We start from the raw sequence: 18,900 nt of genomic DNA, 5'->3' as shown, positions 1-18,900 counted from the left end.
GCCGGGCACATAACAGAAGTACTGAAAGGTATTTTCCACCAAGGAAGAAAGAGGAACATAGCCACCAAGTGTTAATAAAGCAAAAGCTTTATTTAGAGCGCATCCTGGGCGAGGCTGACTGGTCCACAAGACAGGGGCCAGAGAAGTCAGGCAGCTTCCAATGGGGAGGGGGTGGTAATTTATAGCATCGGTATGGTGGAGGCGGGTTGATATGACGTGGTGAAATTTCATTGGCTGACAGTCGTTCTTTTTCAAAGTGCTCCTGGGCCCTTTCTTTTGGTGCACATGGGTGTGGGTGGTTCCAGCCAAAGTCCCCAAACTTGGTTCCTCCTGTGACCTTCCCCCATTGCCAACCGACCTCACATTTTGACCTTTTATGTTAGATAGGGTCACTGCTATTTGTCTGGCTACTTCCTGCTGGTTAGGGGCGTCGTGGGGAGGGGAGGTCGGAAGGTGGTGGCTCTGAGGGGAGTCGCGTATATGGGTGTAGCGGCATCTGGTTGACCGTGACTCAGGAAACCTCACTGATGTGGCCCGGTAAGGATCTAGGAAAAAGAGGAGCAACCATGAGTAATGTGCTGATAACTAGAAGAGGACCTAGGATAGGGGCAGCCCAGGTGAGGATGGGTGGCTGCCACCAGGAGTTAAGCGGGTTGTATGAGGAGAGATTCTTGTGCAGTTTCCCTTGCAGACAGTTGAGAATATTGATGTTTCCTTCCACCAGGCCAGTCACATTGATAGAGTAACAGCATTGCTCCCTGCTTTAACGTGCACTCTGAGGACAGGTTCCCTGTGTGAAGAACAGGAGCCACAGGAGGATCTGCAGGGCCCAACCTTTTCATGAGCCGGAGACAGGTGGGGCCCAGTGGTTCCGACTGCCAGCGGTCCTGCATGGGGGCAAGCTTGAGGCGATAGACATGATACCAAGGTGTTTGCCCCAGGAGCTTGGCTGCAGTGGGAGTAGTCAGTATTCCTGTATGGGGTCCTGTCCACCTGGGCTGTAGGGAGCCAGGCTGGAGCTCCCTCAGAAGAACCCTGTCTCCTGGCTGCAGGGGGACTGCTGGGTGTGCTTCATCTGGACCCCCTATGGGAGGAAGGGTCCGGTCCATGTGTTCTCTGTAAAGATGGCAGAGTAAGGGTAGAAAGGGGAAGGTAGGCCCTGGCCGGTTGGCTCAGCGGTAGAGCGTCGGCCTGGCGTGCGGGGGACCCGGGTTCGATTCCCGGCCAGGGCACATAGGAGAAGCGCCCATTTGCTTCTCCACCCCCCTCCCCTCCTTCCTCTCTGTCTCTCTCTTCCCCTACCGCAGCCAAGGCTCCATTGGAGCAAGGATGGCCCGGGTGCTGGGGATGGCTCCTTGGCCTCTGCCCCAGGCGCTAGAGTGGCTCTGGTCGCGGCAGAGCGACGCCCCAGAGGGGCAGAGCATCGCCCCCTGGTGGGCAGAGCGTTGACCCTGGTGGGCATGCCGGGTGGATCCCGGTTGGGCGCATGAGGGAGTCTGTCTGACTGTCTCTCCCCGTTTCCAGCTTCGGAAAAATGCAAAAAAAAAAAAAAGGGGGGGGGGGTACATTGCAAGAATAGGGGTGTTGACAGGTAAGTTGTGATTGATTAGGATTGGTCTATAATAAACCAGTTCAAAGAGGTTGAGAATAAGAGGAGGGGGGCTCGTGGGGAGCCCGGCACCCATTTCCAGCCCAAAACGCCAGAGCCAGAGGCAGGACAGGGCCAGGCCTTCCTGCAAGAAGACCGGGGATATACTGTGGGGTCAGGAGCCCTGTAAACCTGGGTGGGGGCCAATGGCCGACAAAGGGTGGCCTGACAGGGAAGGGGCTTAAGAACACAGCAGAGAGGGAGGGGCTCCTGGTCAGCAGGGGATGGGGCTTCCTGGAGGGAAGAGACCCGAAGAAGAGGTCTGCAGAGGGACCAGAGAGGGGTCCTGAGAAAGGGGTGCCACCCAGGGTCAGGCAGGAGAGGGAGAGAGAGCTGGGGGTCAGCACAGGAGGAAAGATAGGAGCAGAGCTTTCCCTGGCCAAGAGGACCTGTGCCGGACAGGAGGTGGCACAGAGATTAGGACGGGAGCGCAGATACCAGGAGCCCTGAATGGAAGGGATCTCTGACCACTTCCCAGTTCTCTAGCAAGAGTTCCGTAAATTGGTGAAGGTGTTAAAATTGAAAGCCCCTTCAGGAGGCCACCTGTTTCAATTATTCAGTGGATTCTGTGGCCTGGCCACAGTGGAGAAGATGATCAGTTTCTTCTTCTTTAGGGAGAAATAAATGTTTGAGAGATTCTGGATAAAGCATCCCTGGGGTGTTTTTGAGTCAGGTTTAGATTCCTGGGCCCCCATGGCCGCCCTGAGCCTCAGAGTGATCAGAGATGAGGATTGGTGTTCCACAACTCAATCTCTGGCCACAGGACAGTCAAGTAGAGCAGAGTGTCCAGGACATCTCCACGGCCACACACGCAGTGGGAACAGATAGGAGGTTCCTGAGGCAGCTGCGATTATGGACCGAGAGTCTCAGAGGCAGAAAGAACTGAGGGGAGGCTCAAGGCAGGGGACTTACTGCACCACGTGCCAAACTGGGTGGGAGGTTGGAGGTTCTGTTCTTCCAGGAAGAAAAGGGGAGAGGAGCAGCCCTCACAAGCTTCAAGCTCCTCCCAGGTTTTGGCACCAAATGTAAGGTATTTTCTACTAAGGAAGAAAGAGGGGCGTAGCCACCAAGTGTGGTCAAGCAAAAGCTTTATTTAGAGCGAATCCCAGGTGAGGGTCACTGGTCCGCGAGACAGCAGCCAGGAAGTCACACAGCTTCCCCCACTGGAGGGTAACTTATAGCATCGGAATGGTGATGGCGGGCTGATATGACGTGGAGAGATTTCATTAGCTAACAGACAGTCGTTCTTTTACAAAGTGTTCCTGGGCTGCATTTTTGGCAGGCATGGGTGTGGGTGGTTCCAGCCAAAGTCACAGGACCTGGTTCCTCATTAGACCTTCCCCCATTGCCAACCTACCTCACAAGTAAATAAGTGTTTATTGGATAAGAGAATACTCATTTGTATACATATACAGATATACACAGATGACAGACAGACACACATGGACACAGAGATATGCTCATGTGCAATGCACATCTATGCACACAGATGTACACACACCCAATCTACCTGGGTACATATAGAGAAATATAATAGGTACACAGAGAATATGGGAAGAAAATGCCACAATATTAACAGTAAATACCTCTGTATGGAAAATTTGTTATTTTGTTTTTCTTATAATTTTTTCTAGCATTTCTGCAATAAGAATACACTTTTTATAATAAAAAAACTGTTAAAATTCAATATATTTGTCAAATCAAAGGACATCATATTTTATAATAAATTGAGATTTAAATTTAAAAAGTTAAAAAGACAGAAGTAAAAATAGTAGAATGGGAAGTCATTGAGTTCAGGGACATGAGTTCCTAGCACAGTGCCTGGTATATGATGGGCACTTTCAAAGGCTTTATGAAAGCATGGCAGAAAGAAAAGAAGGAAAACAAGATGAAAAGAAGGGTGACAGAGAAATCTGGGGAGGGAAAGAGGAAGAGAGGAAGAAATAGAGAAAAACAAATCATAGCTAGAGAGAAAAAATATGGTCAAGGAAAGAGAGAGATTCATCAGAATTATACACATTCACATTCTTTGAATCCCAAGTTTATAATAAAAGTTCTCAGCATTTACCAAGCATTCAGAAAATATTTTTAGGGTATTAAAAAATACATGGAACTTATTAGCTCCACAAAGTTGAATTTCTTGAACTCTTGAAATTCTTGGATTTGATAAACTTAATCAAGGAAGGACTCGAATAAACTGTGCCTCTCTTTGTCCACCTGCAGGTCTACCTGTAGAATGATAGCAAATGTCACAAATTGGCACTGTCATTCATGCAAGTCAGCGCTTATGGAATGAACGGAATGCTGGAACTAGAGGAGAGTTTAGGCACCATGGTGTGATCTGATCCCTTTATTTTACAAATAGGGAACACAAAGCCAAGAGACAAAACCGACTACTGCAAGAGTTCTGATTTCTGGTCCTACAAGTAAGAGGCTTGGAAGTTATCATGCCCATCCTCACAGGAGAAAAAGACTAAACAAGGTGAAAATAAACTACTCCTCCTGGATCCAACAACTAATTGAAGTCAGAGGGAAAACCAATGTCTCAAAAATTGTATACACATTCGAATATGAGGAATAAGAGCATATCAGAGCAAAAACCTGTTGCTGCAGCCAACATGAGACTTTATTTAAGAACTCTCCAGTGGGTCCAAGATGGTGGCACATGTGGACGCTGGGCTTGCACCCTCCCAAAACCCATCTGTGTACCCCTTTACTTAGAACAGCAGTTCTCAACCTGTGGGTCGCAACCCCGGCGGGGGTCGAACGACCAAAACACAGGGGTCGCCTAAAGCACTGAGAATACATTCCGAATCATAACTGTAGCAAAATTACAGTTATGAAGTAGCCACCAAAATTATTTTTTGGTTTGGGGTCACTGTAACATGAGGAACTGTATTGTGGGGTCACGGCATTAGAAAGGTTGAGAACCACTGACTTAGAACAATTCCTCCTGAGATACAACTGAGAAACAAACAGCTTCTCTACAACAAGTGAGAAAGACAGAGAGAGAGGAAGCGAGAGAGAGAGAGAGAGAGAGAGAGAGAGCATAGAGAAGGCTGAGGAACCATGAGAGCTCTGCAGGAGGTGAAGGATCAGCTTAGGACCTAAGAGACCAGTGAGCGCCACTGTTTACACCTCCCGGGCATGTGGATAGAAGATGGGAGCTCCATCCAGGCTCTATGGACACCTGCAGGGCACTGCAGCACATCCCCAGCCACCCCTCCTGGAGCTAAATACAACAGAATAAGGAGGGCAGCTTAGCTGGTGTAAAGAGAGCTGCTCTTCCCAGGTATTGACCCAGCAGGTAGGTATGGCAGGGTGACACTACGCCCACTGAGCTGCATGTGCATGTGGGCCTCCCCCTTCTACAGAGAGTGCAGAGCTAGCAAAAAACTCTGGTACCAGCTGCAGGCCTATTCCACGCAGAGAAAGTGTAGAGATAGTTAGTGGGTCACTACTGGCATTACCCCTCCTGGAAACCAGGGAGCCAGCAAATGGGCTATGGTCTGCACACTAGACTGTCTGATCAGAGAAAGTGCAGAGATTGGGGGGTGCTGCTGCTCGCACTGGTCGGGCTGCTCTACCTAAAGAAAGCACAAAGCTAGCAAAACCTTGTGGCCCAGTGTGCACTGAGGGGGGCAATGCTGTGCATGTGCACAGGGCTGCCAAGCCCCGAGAAGGTGAAGAATGAACAAATTAAGGCTGTGTGTGCACCCAGCTACCCCACCAGGACAAAGGGTGGATCTAATGGGGGGTGAGACACAAGAAAGCAATCAGGGAACCCAGCGCAGACCAGGCTCTGACAACAGATAATTAACACAGGACATGCAAAGCACACACCACGCAGCCCCTTTTACACCAGGAGTCCTGCCCAGATTAAAGGCAAGGAAGCTCACACACCCCAGGCGGCCCATTCAGAACCCACTCCTTCAGGCCAGGTGACAGGACAGGCACTGCAAGCACCTCCCCCCCAACTACAACTTGCAGGCTGAAACTGTTCAACACACAATGTAACAAAGACAACATGTTCAAGACTGGGCGAGATGACTATGCCATTCTACTCAAAGGAACAAAAACAGAAAATCAAACAAAATGGGGGGACAGAAGAATATACCCCCAAATCAGGAGTAGTCAACCTTTTTATACCTACTGCCCACTTTTGTATCTCTGTTAGTAGCAAAATTTTCTAACTGCCCACTGGTTCCACAGTAATGGTGATTTATAAAGTAGGAAAGTACTTTACTTTATGAAATGTATAAAGCGGAGTTACAGCAAGTTAAAGCATATAATAATAATTACTTACCAAGTACTTTATGTTGGGTTTTTGCTAAGTTTGGCAGAATAAATCTTTATAAAACAACTTACTAGGCCCTGGCCGGTTGGCTCGGTGGTAAAGCGTCGGCCTGGCGTGCGGGGAACCCGGGTTCGGGTTCATTCCCGGCCAGGGCACATAGGAGAAACGCCCATTTGCTTCTCCACCCCCCCTCCTTCCTCTCTGTCTCTCTCTTCCCCTCCCGCAGCCAAGGCTCCATTGGAGCAAAGATGGCCCGGGTGCTGGGGATGGCTCCTTGGCCGCTGCCCCAGGCGCTAGAGTGGCTCTGGTCGCGACAGAGCGACACCCTGGAGGGGCAGAGCATCGCCCCCTGGTGGGCAGAGCTTCGCCCCTGGTGGGCGTGCCGGGTGGATCCCGGTCGGGCGCATGCAGGAGTCTGTCTGACTGTCTCTCCCCATTTCCAGCTTCAGAAAAATACAAAAAAAAACCCAAAAAACAACTTACTATACTTAAAACTATGTCATCACAGCGCTGCCGTTTGGTTGCTCCGCTACCACCCACCAGGAAAGCTGGAACGCCCACTAGTGGGAGGTAGGGACCAGGTTGACTACCACTGCCCCGAATGAAGGAACAAGAAAAAAACTCCGGAGAAATATCCTAATGAAATGGAGATGAGTAATAGAACAGATAACGAACTCAAAGCAAACAGTCATCACGATGTTCAATAAACTTGAGAGTAGAATAGAGGAACTCAAGAGAGCGCTTGAACAACAAGGAAATGTAACAAGCTCATCCGGCGGGAGCGCGTACTCACCAGCTTGAGCGTGGGGTCCTAGACATGACCCAGTGGGCTCCGGTTGAGCCCAAAGGTCGCTGGCTTAAAGCCCAAGTGCCTGGCTTGACAAGGGGGTGGTCACTGACTTAGCTGGAGTCCTGGTCTAGCCCGTCCTTGCGTCCCGGGGGTTGGCCTCACGTGTCCCCTCTTGGGAAGGGGGGCCAAGCAGTGAGCCTGAGCGCCATCTCCCACGCAGGCACGTCGCACGTCGGGGCTGAGCTTGCGGGGTGGCCGGAGCACGGGGAGGACAAGAGCCTGCGGGGCTGGGGCTGCGCAAAGGACGCGGCGGGGTGGGGGCAGCCTGGACCCAGCGGGCGAGGGGCGGTTGCTACGGCCACTGCACGGGTCACGTGGCCACATCTTCCCACCCCCAGACCCCCACGCAATCGGGAACATCCGCGACTACTCCTTCCGGGAGGAGTGGCCGCCATGGGCGACTAGGGGATGACGCGGTGCCGCAACGTGGAGAGGAACTCGGACACGCTGCTGCGCACAGGTGACGGGGCGCGGGGGCGGGCGGGGATGGGGGTGCGGGAGCCGGGCGGGGACCGCGGGCGGCACAGGGGGCGGCCGAGTGTCGGGGCTCCTCCTCCAAGCGCTTCGCTTTGCGGACCACGATTTTGTTTCTCTCCAGGCCTCAGAGCACCTCTGACCGCTTTCCTGGTTCACTGCCGACAGGCCACCAGACCCGCGGCGGAGGACACTGAGGACTCGCATGAAGAATGGACTCGGAGGTAGCGAGGTGAGGGGCCACAGGCACGGCGCTGCCCTTTAGAAATCCACCCGGGGTCAGGTCCCCGGTGTGTCAGCAGCTAACGAGGGACACAGCTTGCCTTTAGCAAACAAGCGAGATGCAAACAGTTCCTTGTACAGTAAGGGGCGATTTACTACACTGCTTCCATATGTACATAATTACATGTATTTATAGATGTGTTAATGAGCAGGAACAGTATAAAAGTATAAAAGCACGTAAGAAATAACTCATTCAGAACACTTGTCATCACAAGAGGAGGAGGAAGGTCTGGCCGGTGAGCAGTGCTCCAGGACAGGGATGTCTGGGCAGTGCCGGCCACATTGCAGACAGCAAAGAATCATGGTGCTTAAGGCAGCTGGGGTTGTGGGCCAGGGTAGGGACCATTGTATCAGGCCCTGTGTCAGCCATCTCTTCAGTGTGTCTGGTTTCATGAGGGTGTGGTCAGTAAGGTCCTTCCGCTTTCATGGGTCTAGCATTGAAACACAGCTGAAGTCCAGATGAGATCTCTAACTTGACCCAAATGGTCTCTGTGGTCCACAGACCTGAGGCTCTGTTCCCAAGACTGTTTGGTGCTGACCAGACTCTGATGATTAAGGAAGGGCAAGGACGGTTAAATGTGTAAAGGTGAAGGGATAAGAAGGAAAGGAGGTAAGGTGGTCACTGTACCATTAGACTGGACAAGGCCACTCTGAAACAAGAAGACAGAAAGGAGCCCTGGCCAAGTTGCTTAATTTGTTAGGGAGTCAGTCCCCTACACCAAGGTTGTGGGTTTGATGTCCAGTCAGGGCCCATAGAGGAATCAACCATTGAAGCCTGATCAGGTGGTAGCACAGAGGATAGAGCATCAACCTGGGATGATGAGGACCCAAGTTCCAAACCCCAAGGTTGTGGCTTAAGGATGGGTTCACCAGCTAGCTTGAGTGCGGGGTCGCTGGCTTGAGCGTGAAATCATGGACGTGACCCCATGGTCACTGACTTGAGACCAAGGTTGCAGGTTTGAGCAAGAGGTCACTGGCTGAGCTAGAGTCCCCTGGTCAAGGCACGTATGAGAAAGCAATCAATGAACAACCAAGATGCTGCAGCTATAAGTTGATGCTAATCATCCCTCTCCCTTCCTGTCTGTCTGCCTCTCTAGCTAAAAACAAAGAAAAGAAAAAAGAAAGAATAATCAACTACTAATTGCATAAATGAGTGCAACAACAAATTAATGTTTCTCACTCTCTTCCCTCCTCTCTCTCTAAAGTCAATAAAAATATTTAATTTATTGATTTCAGAGAGAAGAGTGAGAGAGAGAGAGAAAGAAAGAAGGAGGAGGCAGAGGAGCAGAAAGCATCAACTTGTAGTAGTTGCTTCTTGTATGTGCCTTGAGCAGGCAAGCCTGGGGTTACAACCTGGTGACTTTAGTGTTTAAGGTCACTGCTGTATCCACTGTGCCATCACAGGCTAGGCAAATTTTTTTAAAAATTTTTAAAAAGACAGAAAGGAGAAAGTATTATGTTAAAGAAATGAACTTGAGAGAAGGAGGGACAGACAGGGACAGACTGGCTCAAATGGAGAGAGATGAGAAGCATCAATTCTTCATTGCAGCTCCTTAGTTGTTCATTGATTGCTTTCTCATATGTGCCTTGACTGGGGGGCTACAGCACAGTGAGTGACCGCTTGCTCAAGCCAGCTACCTTGGACTGGGCCAGCAACCACGGGTCATGCCTATGATCCCACACTCAAGCCAGCAACCCTGCGCTCAAGCTGGTGAGCCTGCACAAAAGCCATATTAGCCCGCACTGAAGCCGGCAGCCTCGGGGTTTCAAACCTGGGTCCTCAGCATCACAGTCCATTCTGGAGAAGCAAGACCCTCTGGACAACACTCTAGGTGAAAATTGGGTAAGAGAAAGTCATTTGTAGATTTCAGTTCCTCTGAGTCCTCTAGAAAGGCTAATAAGTATGGCCTAGGTATGTGGGGTGGACTTTGGATAGTCCTGGATTTAAGCTCTACTAAACTGAGAGTGAATTTAGCACTGGAGCTTTGGGCAAATCTTACAAATTCTCTGAGCTCTTGAATGCTAATGTGTAAGGTGAAGATACGTGCATGTATTCTATGACAGTATTCAATTCAATTTATTTTTTTGTGTATTTATTTATTTTTTAGGTAAGACAAGGGGAGATAGTGAGGCTGACTCCCATATGCACTCTTACCAAGATCTACCCGGTAACCCCAATTCTCGAGTACTGAGCTGTTTCTTAGCACCTCAGGATGATGTGCTCTGGCTAACTGAGCCATCCTCAGTGCCCAGGGACAATGCTAGAACCAATTGAGCCACTGGCTGCAGGAAAAGAAGGGAGAGAGAGAGGTAGACAAGGAGATGGTCACTTCTCCTAAGTACCCTGATTGGAACCAAAGCTGAAACATACACTGGGCCAACGCTCTATCCACTGAGCCACTGGCTAGGGCATAAATTCAATGTAAAAGCACTGACACCAGTTGTCCAATAAATACATCTCTAATAATAGCGACCATACGCTGTTGGTGTTGTATACCAGGCCTTTCCTCAATACCTAACATATACTGTGCCCTTAATAAATATTTTCTGAATAACTAAATGTTGGTAAGTTATACCTCATAATGGGAAGATCTAGAAACAAAAATTGAATTGGCCACCTGTAGTCAGTGTACAGGATTACTATTATAGAGGCTCTCTGAGCCAATAGTTGACAAATATATATATATATATACCAGAGTATATAGAAGGACAGGTGATAATTTGATGGGAGGAGATTCTGCATTTTCTGACAAAATAGGGACTAACACTCCAGACTCCACCAAACTCACTCTTCTCCAACTTAGAACCAGTAGAAAGGAGACTGAAGTAAAGATCTATAACCTACGAGAAAGAAAAGGCCAAGTGTACCAAGAGGTCAGCGAGCCCCAGGATGATGACTACCTCTGTAAGTGACCCTCAAAAAGCATGTTATCTCTTTATACAATAATGTCATCTGGTCATTTGGCCCTTAAAGCATTCCGTTCCCCTAAGGACCTGCACTACAGAATTGAGGCTCAATGATGTCAGTGCCTGTGCTCTCTCTGAAGTTCTATATGTCCAGAAACATGCACTATCCAGGTGTCCCCAAACTAAGGCCCGCGGGCCGCATGCGGCCCCCTGAGGCCATTTATCCGCCCCCCCCCCTTCCCCCGCTGCACTTCTGGAAGGGGCACCTCTTTCATTGGTGGTCAGTGAGAGGACCACTGTATGTGGTGGCCCTCCAACAGTCTGTGGGACAGTGAACTGGCCCCCTATATAAAAAGTTTGGGGACCCCTGCACTATACCTTCCCTAATTTCTATTGCTCTCACCCCCAGATTGTGAGAAGTGTCAGAACTTCTTCATTGACAGTTGTGACGTGCATGGGCCCCCTACATTTGTAAAAGACAGTGCAGTGGATAAGGGGCATCTGAACCATGCAGCCCTCACTCTGCCCCCTGGGTTGAGAATCAGAGCATCGGGCATCCCTGAGGCTGGGCTTGGAGTGTGGAACGAGGCATCTGCTCTGCCAGTGGGTCTGCACTTTGGCCCTTATAAGGGCCAGATCACAGAAGATGAAGAGGCAGGCAACAACGGATACTCCTGGCTGGTGAGAAGTATTGACCTCTTCCCCTGTCTTGTGGCTTCCCACATCCCCCCCATGGCTTGGTGGGACCTGCCCTTCTAAATGCTAAGACATGGATGGAGACAATCTGGTTAGCTCTGGGTACTGAGTGGACTTTGCACACTATGGAACTCCTGATAAGTATCACAGGTTAAGTGGGAGCAAAATGGTACAGACACAAAGGAATGCCTCCTCCCAGCCCTAAGTGGACAGGTCAACTCAGATGTAATGAGTAAAGAGAGTATCATGTGGACATTAGTGGCAATGCATGCAAGCTGAAAGAGCTTTGTTGACAGTAGAGTAAAATAATTCTTCTATTACCTCCACATCCATAAAAAGCCTTTATATTTTCTTCCTAAAACACAGATCACCAAAGGGAGAAACTGCCATGAGTATGTGGATGGGAAGGATGAATCCTGGGCCAACTGGATGAGGTAAGGCCAAGAAGTTTCTGGGAGTCACAAGAACACTCATCCCTCTCAGGCCCATACATCTTTCCTTCTCATCATGCCTCTCTCAGTGGTCTCCCTCAATCCTCTGTTCCTCTTTTTCTCCATTCAGTGCTCTCTTAAAGCAAGAGGTATTTAGTGGAAAAAGGAGATAAAAATATAGTATATGTCCTCAAAATATAATTCTCTATGCTGGACAAAATTTAGGCACTGGAAAAAAATTTTGATAACCTGGATTACACTTTAATTAATGTAATGAACATTATTTAAGTCCTTACTATATTCCAGTTTAGAGGAAGGTATTCATTACTTAGATCATATGGAGATCATCTTCTTATGGAGGACTAATTGAAGAAAGAGTGAAACAATTGATTTTAGAAATATTTAACTATAATTTTTCAATTTTTTTTTTGTTTTTTTGTTTTTTTGTATTTTTCTGAAGCTGGAAACGGGGAGAGACAGTCAGACAGACTCCTGCGTGCGCCTGACCGGGATCCACCCGGCACGCCCACCAGGGGCGACGCTCTGCCCACCAGGGGGCGATGCTCTGCCCCTCCGGGGCATCGCTCTGCCGCGACCAGAGCCACTCTAGCGCCTGGGGCTGAGGCCAAGGAGCCATCCCCAGCGCCCGGGCCATCTTTGCTCCAATGGAGCCTTGGCTGCGGGAGGGGAAGAGAGAGAGAGGAAGGAGGGGGTGGGGGTGGAGAAGCAAATGGGCGCTTCTCCTATGTGCCCTGGCCGGGAATTGAACCCGGGTCCCCCGCACGCCAGGCCGACGCTCTACCGCTGAGCCAACTGGCCAGGGCCAATTTTTCTATTTTTTGAGAAGTGCACAGTGCCAGGATACCTAAACCAAGGATAGCCTAGAACTGTGAGGAAAGCAAATTATCCCAGCCTCACTTCTAACTAGAACTGAGTTCTGAAGCCTGCAGAGCAATGATCATGGGCCACTTCCCTGAGGGGCTCTTTTATCAGAGGCTACAGAATGTGAATAAACTATTATTGTTCTTTATGATTTTGCTAAGACAAAGAGACCTCCAAGTCCTGATCAGTTGGATCAGAGGTAGAGCGTCTGCCTGACCATGGAAGTCCACGGTTTGATTCCCAGCCAGGGCACAGAGAACTGCTCATCTGCTTCTCCACCCCTCCCCCTCTCCTTCCTCCCTGTCTCTCTCTTCCCCTCCCGCAGCCAAGGCTCCATTGGAGCAAAGTAGGCCCCAGCACTGAGGACAGCTCCATGGCCTTCGCCTCAGGCGCTAGAATGGCTCCAGTTGCAGCGGAGCAACGCCTCAGATGGGCAGAGCATCGCCCCAGGTGGGCATGCCAGGTCGATCCCAGTCGGGCACATGCGGGAGTCTGTCTGTCTGCCTCCCCACTTCTAATTTGGTGGGGCAGGAAGACCTCCAGGTTTTTATGGGAACCTGCATGTGGCATCAAATGCTACCTAAATAAAATGTGAGAATGGAGAAAGGCCTCTCAAAGAAAGATGAACTTGTGCTGAGTATTGAATGATGTGAACTAATCTAGACACAGAGTCCAACATCAAGTAGCAAGTTCTGTGATATAAAACAGGAACTGAGTTAATTTAGAGAAGCTAGAGGTCACTGGGTTTTATAGCCAATCAGGGTGGAGGTTACGTCTGGACTTGGCTTTGGAAAATGGTATTAGGCCGGATGATCACTGTAAGCAGGACCTGGAGATAGGAAGTAGTATGACATTGTGACAGGCTCAGACATTGAACAGAAGGTTCTCGGGGAGCACTGTGGGAGTGGGTGATATCAGAGCCCGAGTGTCAGGTGCAGAGCTGGACATGGATCTGAGAGGTAATAGGAACTCATCGCCTGTGGGTTCATTTTCTTTCATCTGCCTCAATCCCAGGTATGTGAACTGTGCCCGGGATGATGAAGAGCAGAACCTGGTGGCCTTTCAGTATCGCAGGCAGATTTTCTACCGAACCTGCCGGGTCATCAAGCCAGACTGTGAGCTGCTGGTCGGGTACAGTGACGAGTGTGGCCAGAAGCTGGGCATCAAGTGTGGAAACAAGTGGAAGAGAGAGCTCGCAGCAGCTAGAGGTGGGCACAACCATTCTTCAAAATGAAAGAGAAGAGAGAACTCACCTTAGGAATGTTCATGGTACACTCTAAAGTCAGCAAGATTTCGAATCACATGTTTCAGAAATTAAGTCATTTCATATGCCTTTGATTCTTAGGAAAAATCTTTATATTTATTTTTGACTTAATTTTTTTAAGTGAGAGGAGGGGAGGTCTATGCTCGGACTAGCTGAGCTATCCTCAACACCTGAAGTCAACACTTGAACCAACTGAGCTATCGAGCTGATGCTCGAACCAATGGAGCCCCTGGTTCTGAGAGGGGAAGAGAGAGAGAAACAGGCAGAGGTAGGGGAAGAGAAGCAGATAGTCGCTTTTTACGTGTGCCCTGACCGGGGACCGAACCTGGAATGTCCACGTGACGGTCAACACTCTGTCCACTGGGAAAACGGGCCAGGGCCTGTTTTCTAGGGCCACCTTGTCTAGCATACAAGGTAAGAGCAGAGGTTGGATAGATGCCCAGCAGCGTGGAAATGCAGTGCTGTGATCCAAGCTGAGACACTGGGGACCTTCCTGAGTGAGGTGGGACAAAGGTCCTGTTCTCGGCTATAGGGTGGCTAATTCTCTAAGATTTGCACGGTTAATTTTTAGAGAATACACTTCAGTGGGGAATCCTCTCTGAGATTACTTCATCTCCAAGTGAGAGAGGATGGTGGGTTAGCTGGAGAGGGATGGGAAGCAGGCATGTAAAAAGTAGGGTGGGGGCTCTGGCTGGTTAGCTAAGTCGGGTAGAGCAGGGGTCCCCAAACTTTACACAGGGGGCCAGTTCACTGTCCCTCAGACCATTGTAGGGCTGGAGTATAAAAAAAAACTATGAACAAATCCCTGTTCACACTGCACATATCTTATTTTAAAGTAAAAAAAAAACAAAACAGGAACAAATACAATATTTAAAATAAAGAACAAGTAAATTTAAATCAACAAACTGACCAGTATTTCAATGAGAACTATGGGCCTGCTTTTGGCTAATGAGATGGTGGTGCCCCTTCCGGAAGTGCGGCAGGGGCCAGATAAATGGCTTCAGAGAGCCACAGTTTTGGGACCCCTGGGTTAGAGCATCATTTTGTAATGCCAAGGTCCAGCCCGGGTCAGGGCACATACGAGAAATGACCAATGACTGCATGTCTAGGTAGAACAGCGGTTCTCAACCTGTGGGTCGCGACCCCGGTGGGGTCACCTAAAGCCATCGGAAAATACATAATGCATATCAGGTATTTACATTCCGAATCATAACTGTAGCAAAATTACTTTCTGGTTTGGGGTCACCGCAACATGAGGAACTGTATTGCATTAGAAAGATTGAGAACCACTGAGGTAGAACAATGAATAAATGCCTCTATCTCTCTTTCTCTTTCTTCTTCTTCTTTTTTCTCCTCCTCCTCTTCCTCTTCTTTTCTTCCTCTTCCGCTCTTTGTCTCTCTAAAATCAATCCGTTTTTAAAAAGTATGGTTGGGGAAATACTTTGATACAGCGTTTCCCATTGTATATGAAATGCACTGACACGGAATAAAATCAAGCATGAATATTTGATGTGAGGTTTGAGGAAGGACATATTTTCAGTTTATCATCTGTGGGAACCTCTGAGGGAAGGAATTCCTAGTTGGGGCCAGTGATCTTTCTAAGAAACTGTGTTAAAAGCTACATGTATACAGGAAAAGTCAGCATTGTTCCACCCATACAAGGGGTGAAACAGCCCCTGATGCTACTCACAGTCCCTCATCTGGCAATGCGTAGAAAGGACCCTTGATACGAGCTTTCTGGATTCCTAAAGATACAGGACACAAAAATGAAAAGAGAAAACAGACTATAAAGAAACACTTTGTGGGAGACAGAGATTACACTGTCAAGCCCATAAGAGTGACTCATGGGACAGGTCTTAACAGCAGACAAAACATATAACCCAGGCAGCCTTGTCAACATTTGCCTTATCAATATTTTCTCTTTCAGCAGAGTCACAGCCAGAGATACACGTATCTCCCTCCTGCTCTCTGGCCTTCTCCAGTCAGAAATTCCTCAGCCAACGTGTAGGATGCAATCACCCCTCTGATATTCTTCTAGGAACATCTGCAAGAAAACACCTCCAATCAGAGGATCCCTGCCCAGAGGATCCACATCAGCAGCAGCAACATACTGATACACACAGCTGGGATGACAAAGCTGAAGGTCAAAAGGTCAAAGAACAGTCCAAACAATTGCTTAAAAGGACCAGGCCAAGGAGGATTTCAAGGACCTTTTTCAAACATCCCAAAGGACACATGAGGAGCTCTAGTGAGCAAGAGAGAATGATGCAGGAAGCACCCAGCAGAGGCCAGAAAGTGAATTCAGTGGACACAGAAAAACTGTTTATGAGAGTAGGAATTTCAAGAATTGTACCTGTCAAGTATGGAGAATGTGGGCAAGGCTCTGGTGATGAATCACATCTCCTCAGACACCAGAAGACACACTCAGGGGAGAAGCCCTATGTTTGCAGGGAGTGTAAGCGAGGCTTTACAAAGAAGTCAGATCTCCTCAGACACCAGAGGACACACTCAGGGGAGAAGCCCTATGTTTGCAGGGAGTGTAAGCGAGGATTTTCACAGAAGTCACATCTCCTTAGACACCAGAGAACACACTCAGGGGAGAAGCCCTATGTTTGCAGGGTGTGTGAGCGACGCTTTTCACTGAAGTCACATCTCCTCAGACACCAGAGAACACACTCAGGAGAGAAGCCTTATGTTTGCAAGGAGTGTGAGCAAGGATTTTCAGAGAAATCAACTCTCCTGAGACACCAGAGAACACACTCAGGGGAGAAGCCATATGTGTGCAGGGATTGTGATCGAGGCTTTGTACAAAAGTCAGATCTCCTAATACACCAGAGGACACACTCAGGCGAAAAACCCTATGTTTGCAGAGAGTGTGAGCGAGGCTTTACACAAAAGTCACATCTCCTCACACACCAGAGAACACACTCAGGGGAGAAGCCCTATGTTTGCAGTGAGTGTGAGCGAGCCTTTTCAAAGAAGTCACATCTCTTCACACACCAGAGAACACACTCAGGGGAGAAACCCTATGTTTGCAGAGAGTGTGATCGAGGCTTTACACAAAAGTCAAATCTCCTCAGACACCAGAGGACACACTCAGAAGAGAAGCCCTATGTTTGCAGGGAGTGTGAGCGAGGCTTTTCACAGAAGTCACATCTCCTCACACACCAGAGAACACACTCAGGGGAGAAGCCCTATGTTTGCAGAGAGTGTGATCGAGGCTTTACACAGAAGTCACATCTCCTCACACACCAGAGAACACACTCAGGGGAGAAGCCCTATGTTAGCAAGGAGTGTGAGGAAGGCTTTTCATTGAAATCAACTCACCTCAGACACCAGAGAAAATACTTGGGGAAGAAGCCCTATGTTTGCAGGGAGTGTGAGCTACGCTTTACACGGAAGTCGGATCTCCCCATATACCTGAGGACACACTCAAGGGAGAAGCCTTATGTTTGCAATGAGTGTGAGCGAGGATTTACACGACAATCAGTTCTCCTCAGACACCAGAGGACACACTCAAGGGAGAAGCCCTGTATTAGCGAGGAGGGTGACTGAGTTATTAGTATTACATTGCATCTCCACAGCCATAGCTGTTACAAAAGTCATATCCCAGCTCTGAGGGGACTTCAGAGTAAGTCTACTGACCCCTTACCCTCCTAAGACTGTAATTAGTACAGACGTAACTAGTTAAACAAGTTCTTCACTTTCATGACAAGAGATGAGCTTGACAAACAGTTCCTCAAGTGCTATGGGAATGTCAACACCAATCTCCTCGATGATCTCTTGGCCTTTTTGTTCTAATAAATCTTATCACCATAAAACTATGACGCCGACATACCTCATTCCCCCCTCCCCATCACTAGAAGCAGAGAGTTCCAGGAGGGCCACAGGGAAGTCACTGTCAAGCACAGAAGCTCAACCCCTGGAAACGTGGAGGTCTGGAGTCAATCTACTTAGGTTACTGCCCAGGGAGAGGGATTTCCTTGACTCCTGGGAAGTGGAGCCTTCTCTCCTAGTAGGCTCACCACCCTCCTCCCTTGGCTTCTCTTGGTTCCTGTCCTGGTTTTCTCTGACCTCTGTAGTCTCAGTGGTGAAAACCAGGGAGGAATATGTGCGTGTGCATGTTCATGTGCCTGGCTCAGTCTGGGTCTCCCTCTCTCCTCACTGCCCCTTCAGGGTGAGAATTTCATGGTGTACACCACATGAATTCCAGATCATTGCATAGTGGGTTTGAATTTCAGCTCTGCCCTCACCAGCTGTGCAACCTAAGGCAAGATTCTCTATTTCTCTGTGCCTGGTTTTTAATCTATAAAATAAGAATGGTGCCTTACCAGACAGTGGTGCAGTGTATAGAGCATTGGACTGGGATGGAGAGGACCCAGGTTCAAAACCCTAAGGTTGCTGGCTTGAGCACAGACTCACCAGCTTGAGTGCAAAGTTGCCAGCTTGAGCATGGAATCATAGACATGACCCCATGGTTACTGGCTTGAAGCCCAAGGTTGCTGGCTTGAGCAAGGGGTCACTTGCTCTGATGTACCTTCCTGGTCAAGGCACATGTGAGAGAGCAATCAGTGGACAATTAAGGTGCCTCAACAAAGAATTGATGCTTCTCATCTCACTTCCTTTCTTTCTGTCACTATCTGTTCCTCTCTCTGTCTCTCTCTCTCACACACACACACACACACAAAAAAAATTGCTTCTCTATCTCCACACTCTTAACATGAATAAAATAAATAAAGAGACTGGACTCACATGATCAAGGCATATATGGAAGATGATGCTTTCTGCTCCTCCCCCTTCTCTCATATTTCTATTTCTTTCTACTCTCCAAAATAAAATTTAAAAATAAAGCAAGAAAATAGAAATTGCTACACTGTCAGTCTACAAAATTGGAGATCTTCATTCCAAATGTTTGGAGTCATTTTGGCTCAGATAAACTTAAAAACTCCCAGTTTTCATGTTTCTTATTTTGACAAGACCAAGTACCTAACCTTGTAAAAATAAGCTCTGCCTGATATATCATTAGGAAATGGCAGATTCAGACTACTATAGTATGGCACTCACATCTGTTAGAACTGCTAAACTCCAAATATGACAGTACTGTACCAATGTTCTCATGCATTCATTATTTCTTAGATATCCCCTAACTGAGGATTGAGCCTATAACCT

General features: G+C 48.5%; 1 protein-coding gene and 1 long non-coding RNA gene across 9 annotated transcripts in view; one reads left to right on the top strand and one right to left on the bottom strand.

Moving 5' to 3' along the window:
• The window catches only part of LOC136387870 (histone-lysine N-methyltransferase PRDM9-like), a 98,141-nt gene extending 80,084 nt beyond the window's left edge, over positions 1-18,057 (top strand). For 2 of the 8 annotated variants that reach the window (XM_066359981.1, XM_066359982.1), the window contains exons 3-7: positions 10,356-10,456; positions 10,868-11,139; positions 11,521-11,588; positions 13,482-13,675; positions 15,659-18,054. In XM_066359981.1, coding sequence (XP_066216078.1) covers positions 10,356-10,456; positions 10,868-11,139; positions 11,521-11,588; positions 13,482-13,675; positions 15,659-17,286 — 2,263 coding nt within the window. In that variant the 3' untranslated portion in view covers positions 17,287-18,054. The other 6 variants (XM_066359984.1, XM_066359985.1, XM_066359983.1 and 3 more) reach the window with 6 other exon arrangements.
• LOC136387874 (uncharacterized) lies at positions 240-6,826 on the bottom strand. The gene is made up of 2 exons (XR_010748177.1): positions 6,739-6,826; positions 240-545 (listed from the first exon to the last, which is right to left on the bottom strand). It is a non-coding gene; the product is annotated as an uncharacterized lncRNA (long non-coding RNA).
• Positions 18,058-18,900: the final 843 nt, after the last annotated feature.

This window comes from Saccopteryx leptura, chromosome 1 (assembly GCF_036850995.1).
Source record: "Saccopteryx leptura isolate mSacLep1 chromosome 1, mSacLep1_pri_phased_curated, whole genome shotgun sequence".
Taxonomy (NCBI): Eukaryota; Metazoa; Chordata; class Mammalia; order Chiroptera; family Emballonuridae; genus Saccopteryx; species Saccopteryx leptura.
This window is presented reverse-complemented; position numbering and strand designations above follow the sequence as displayed.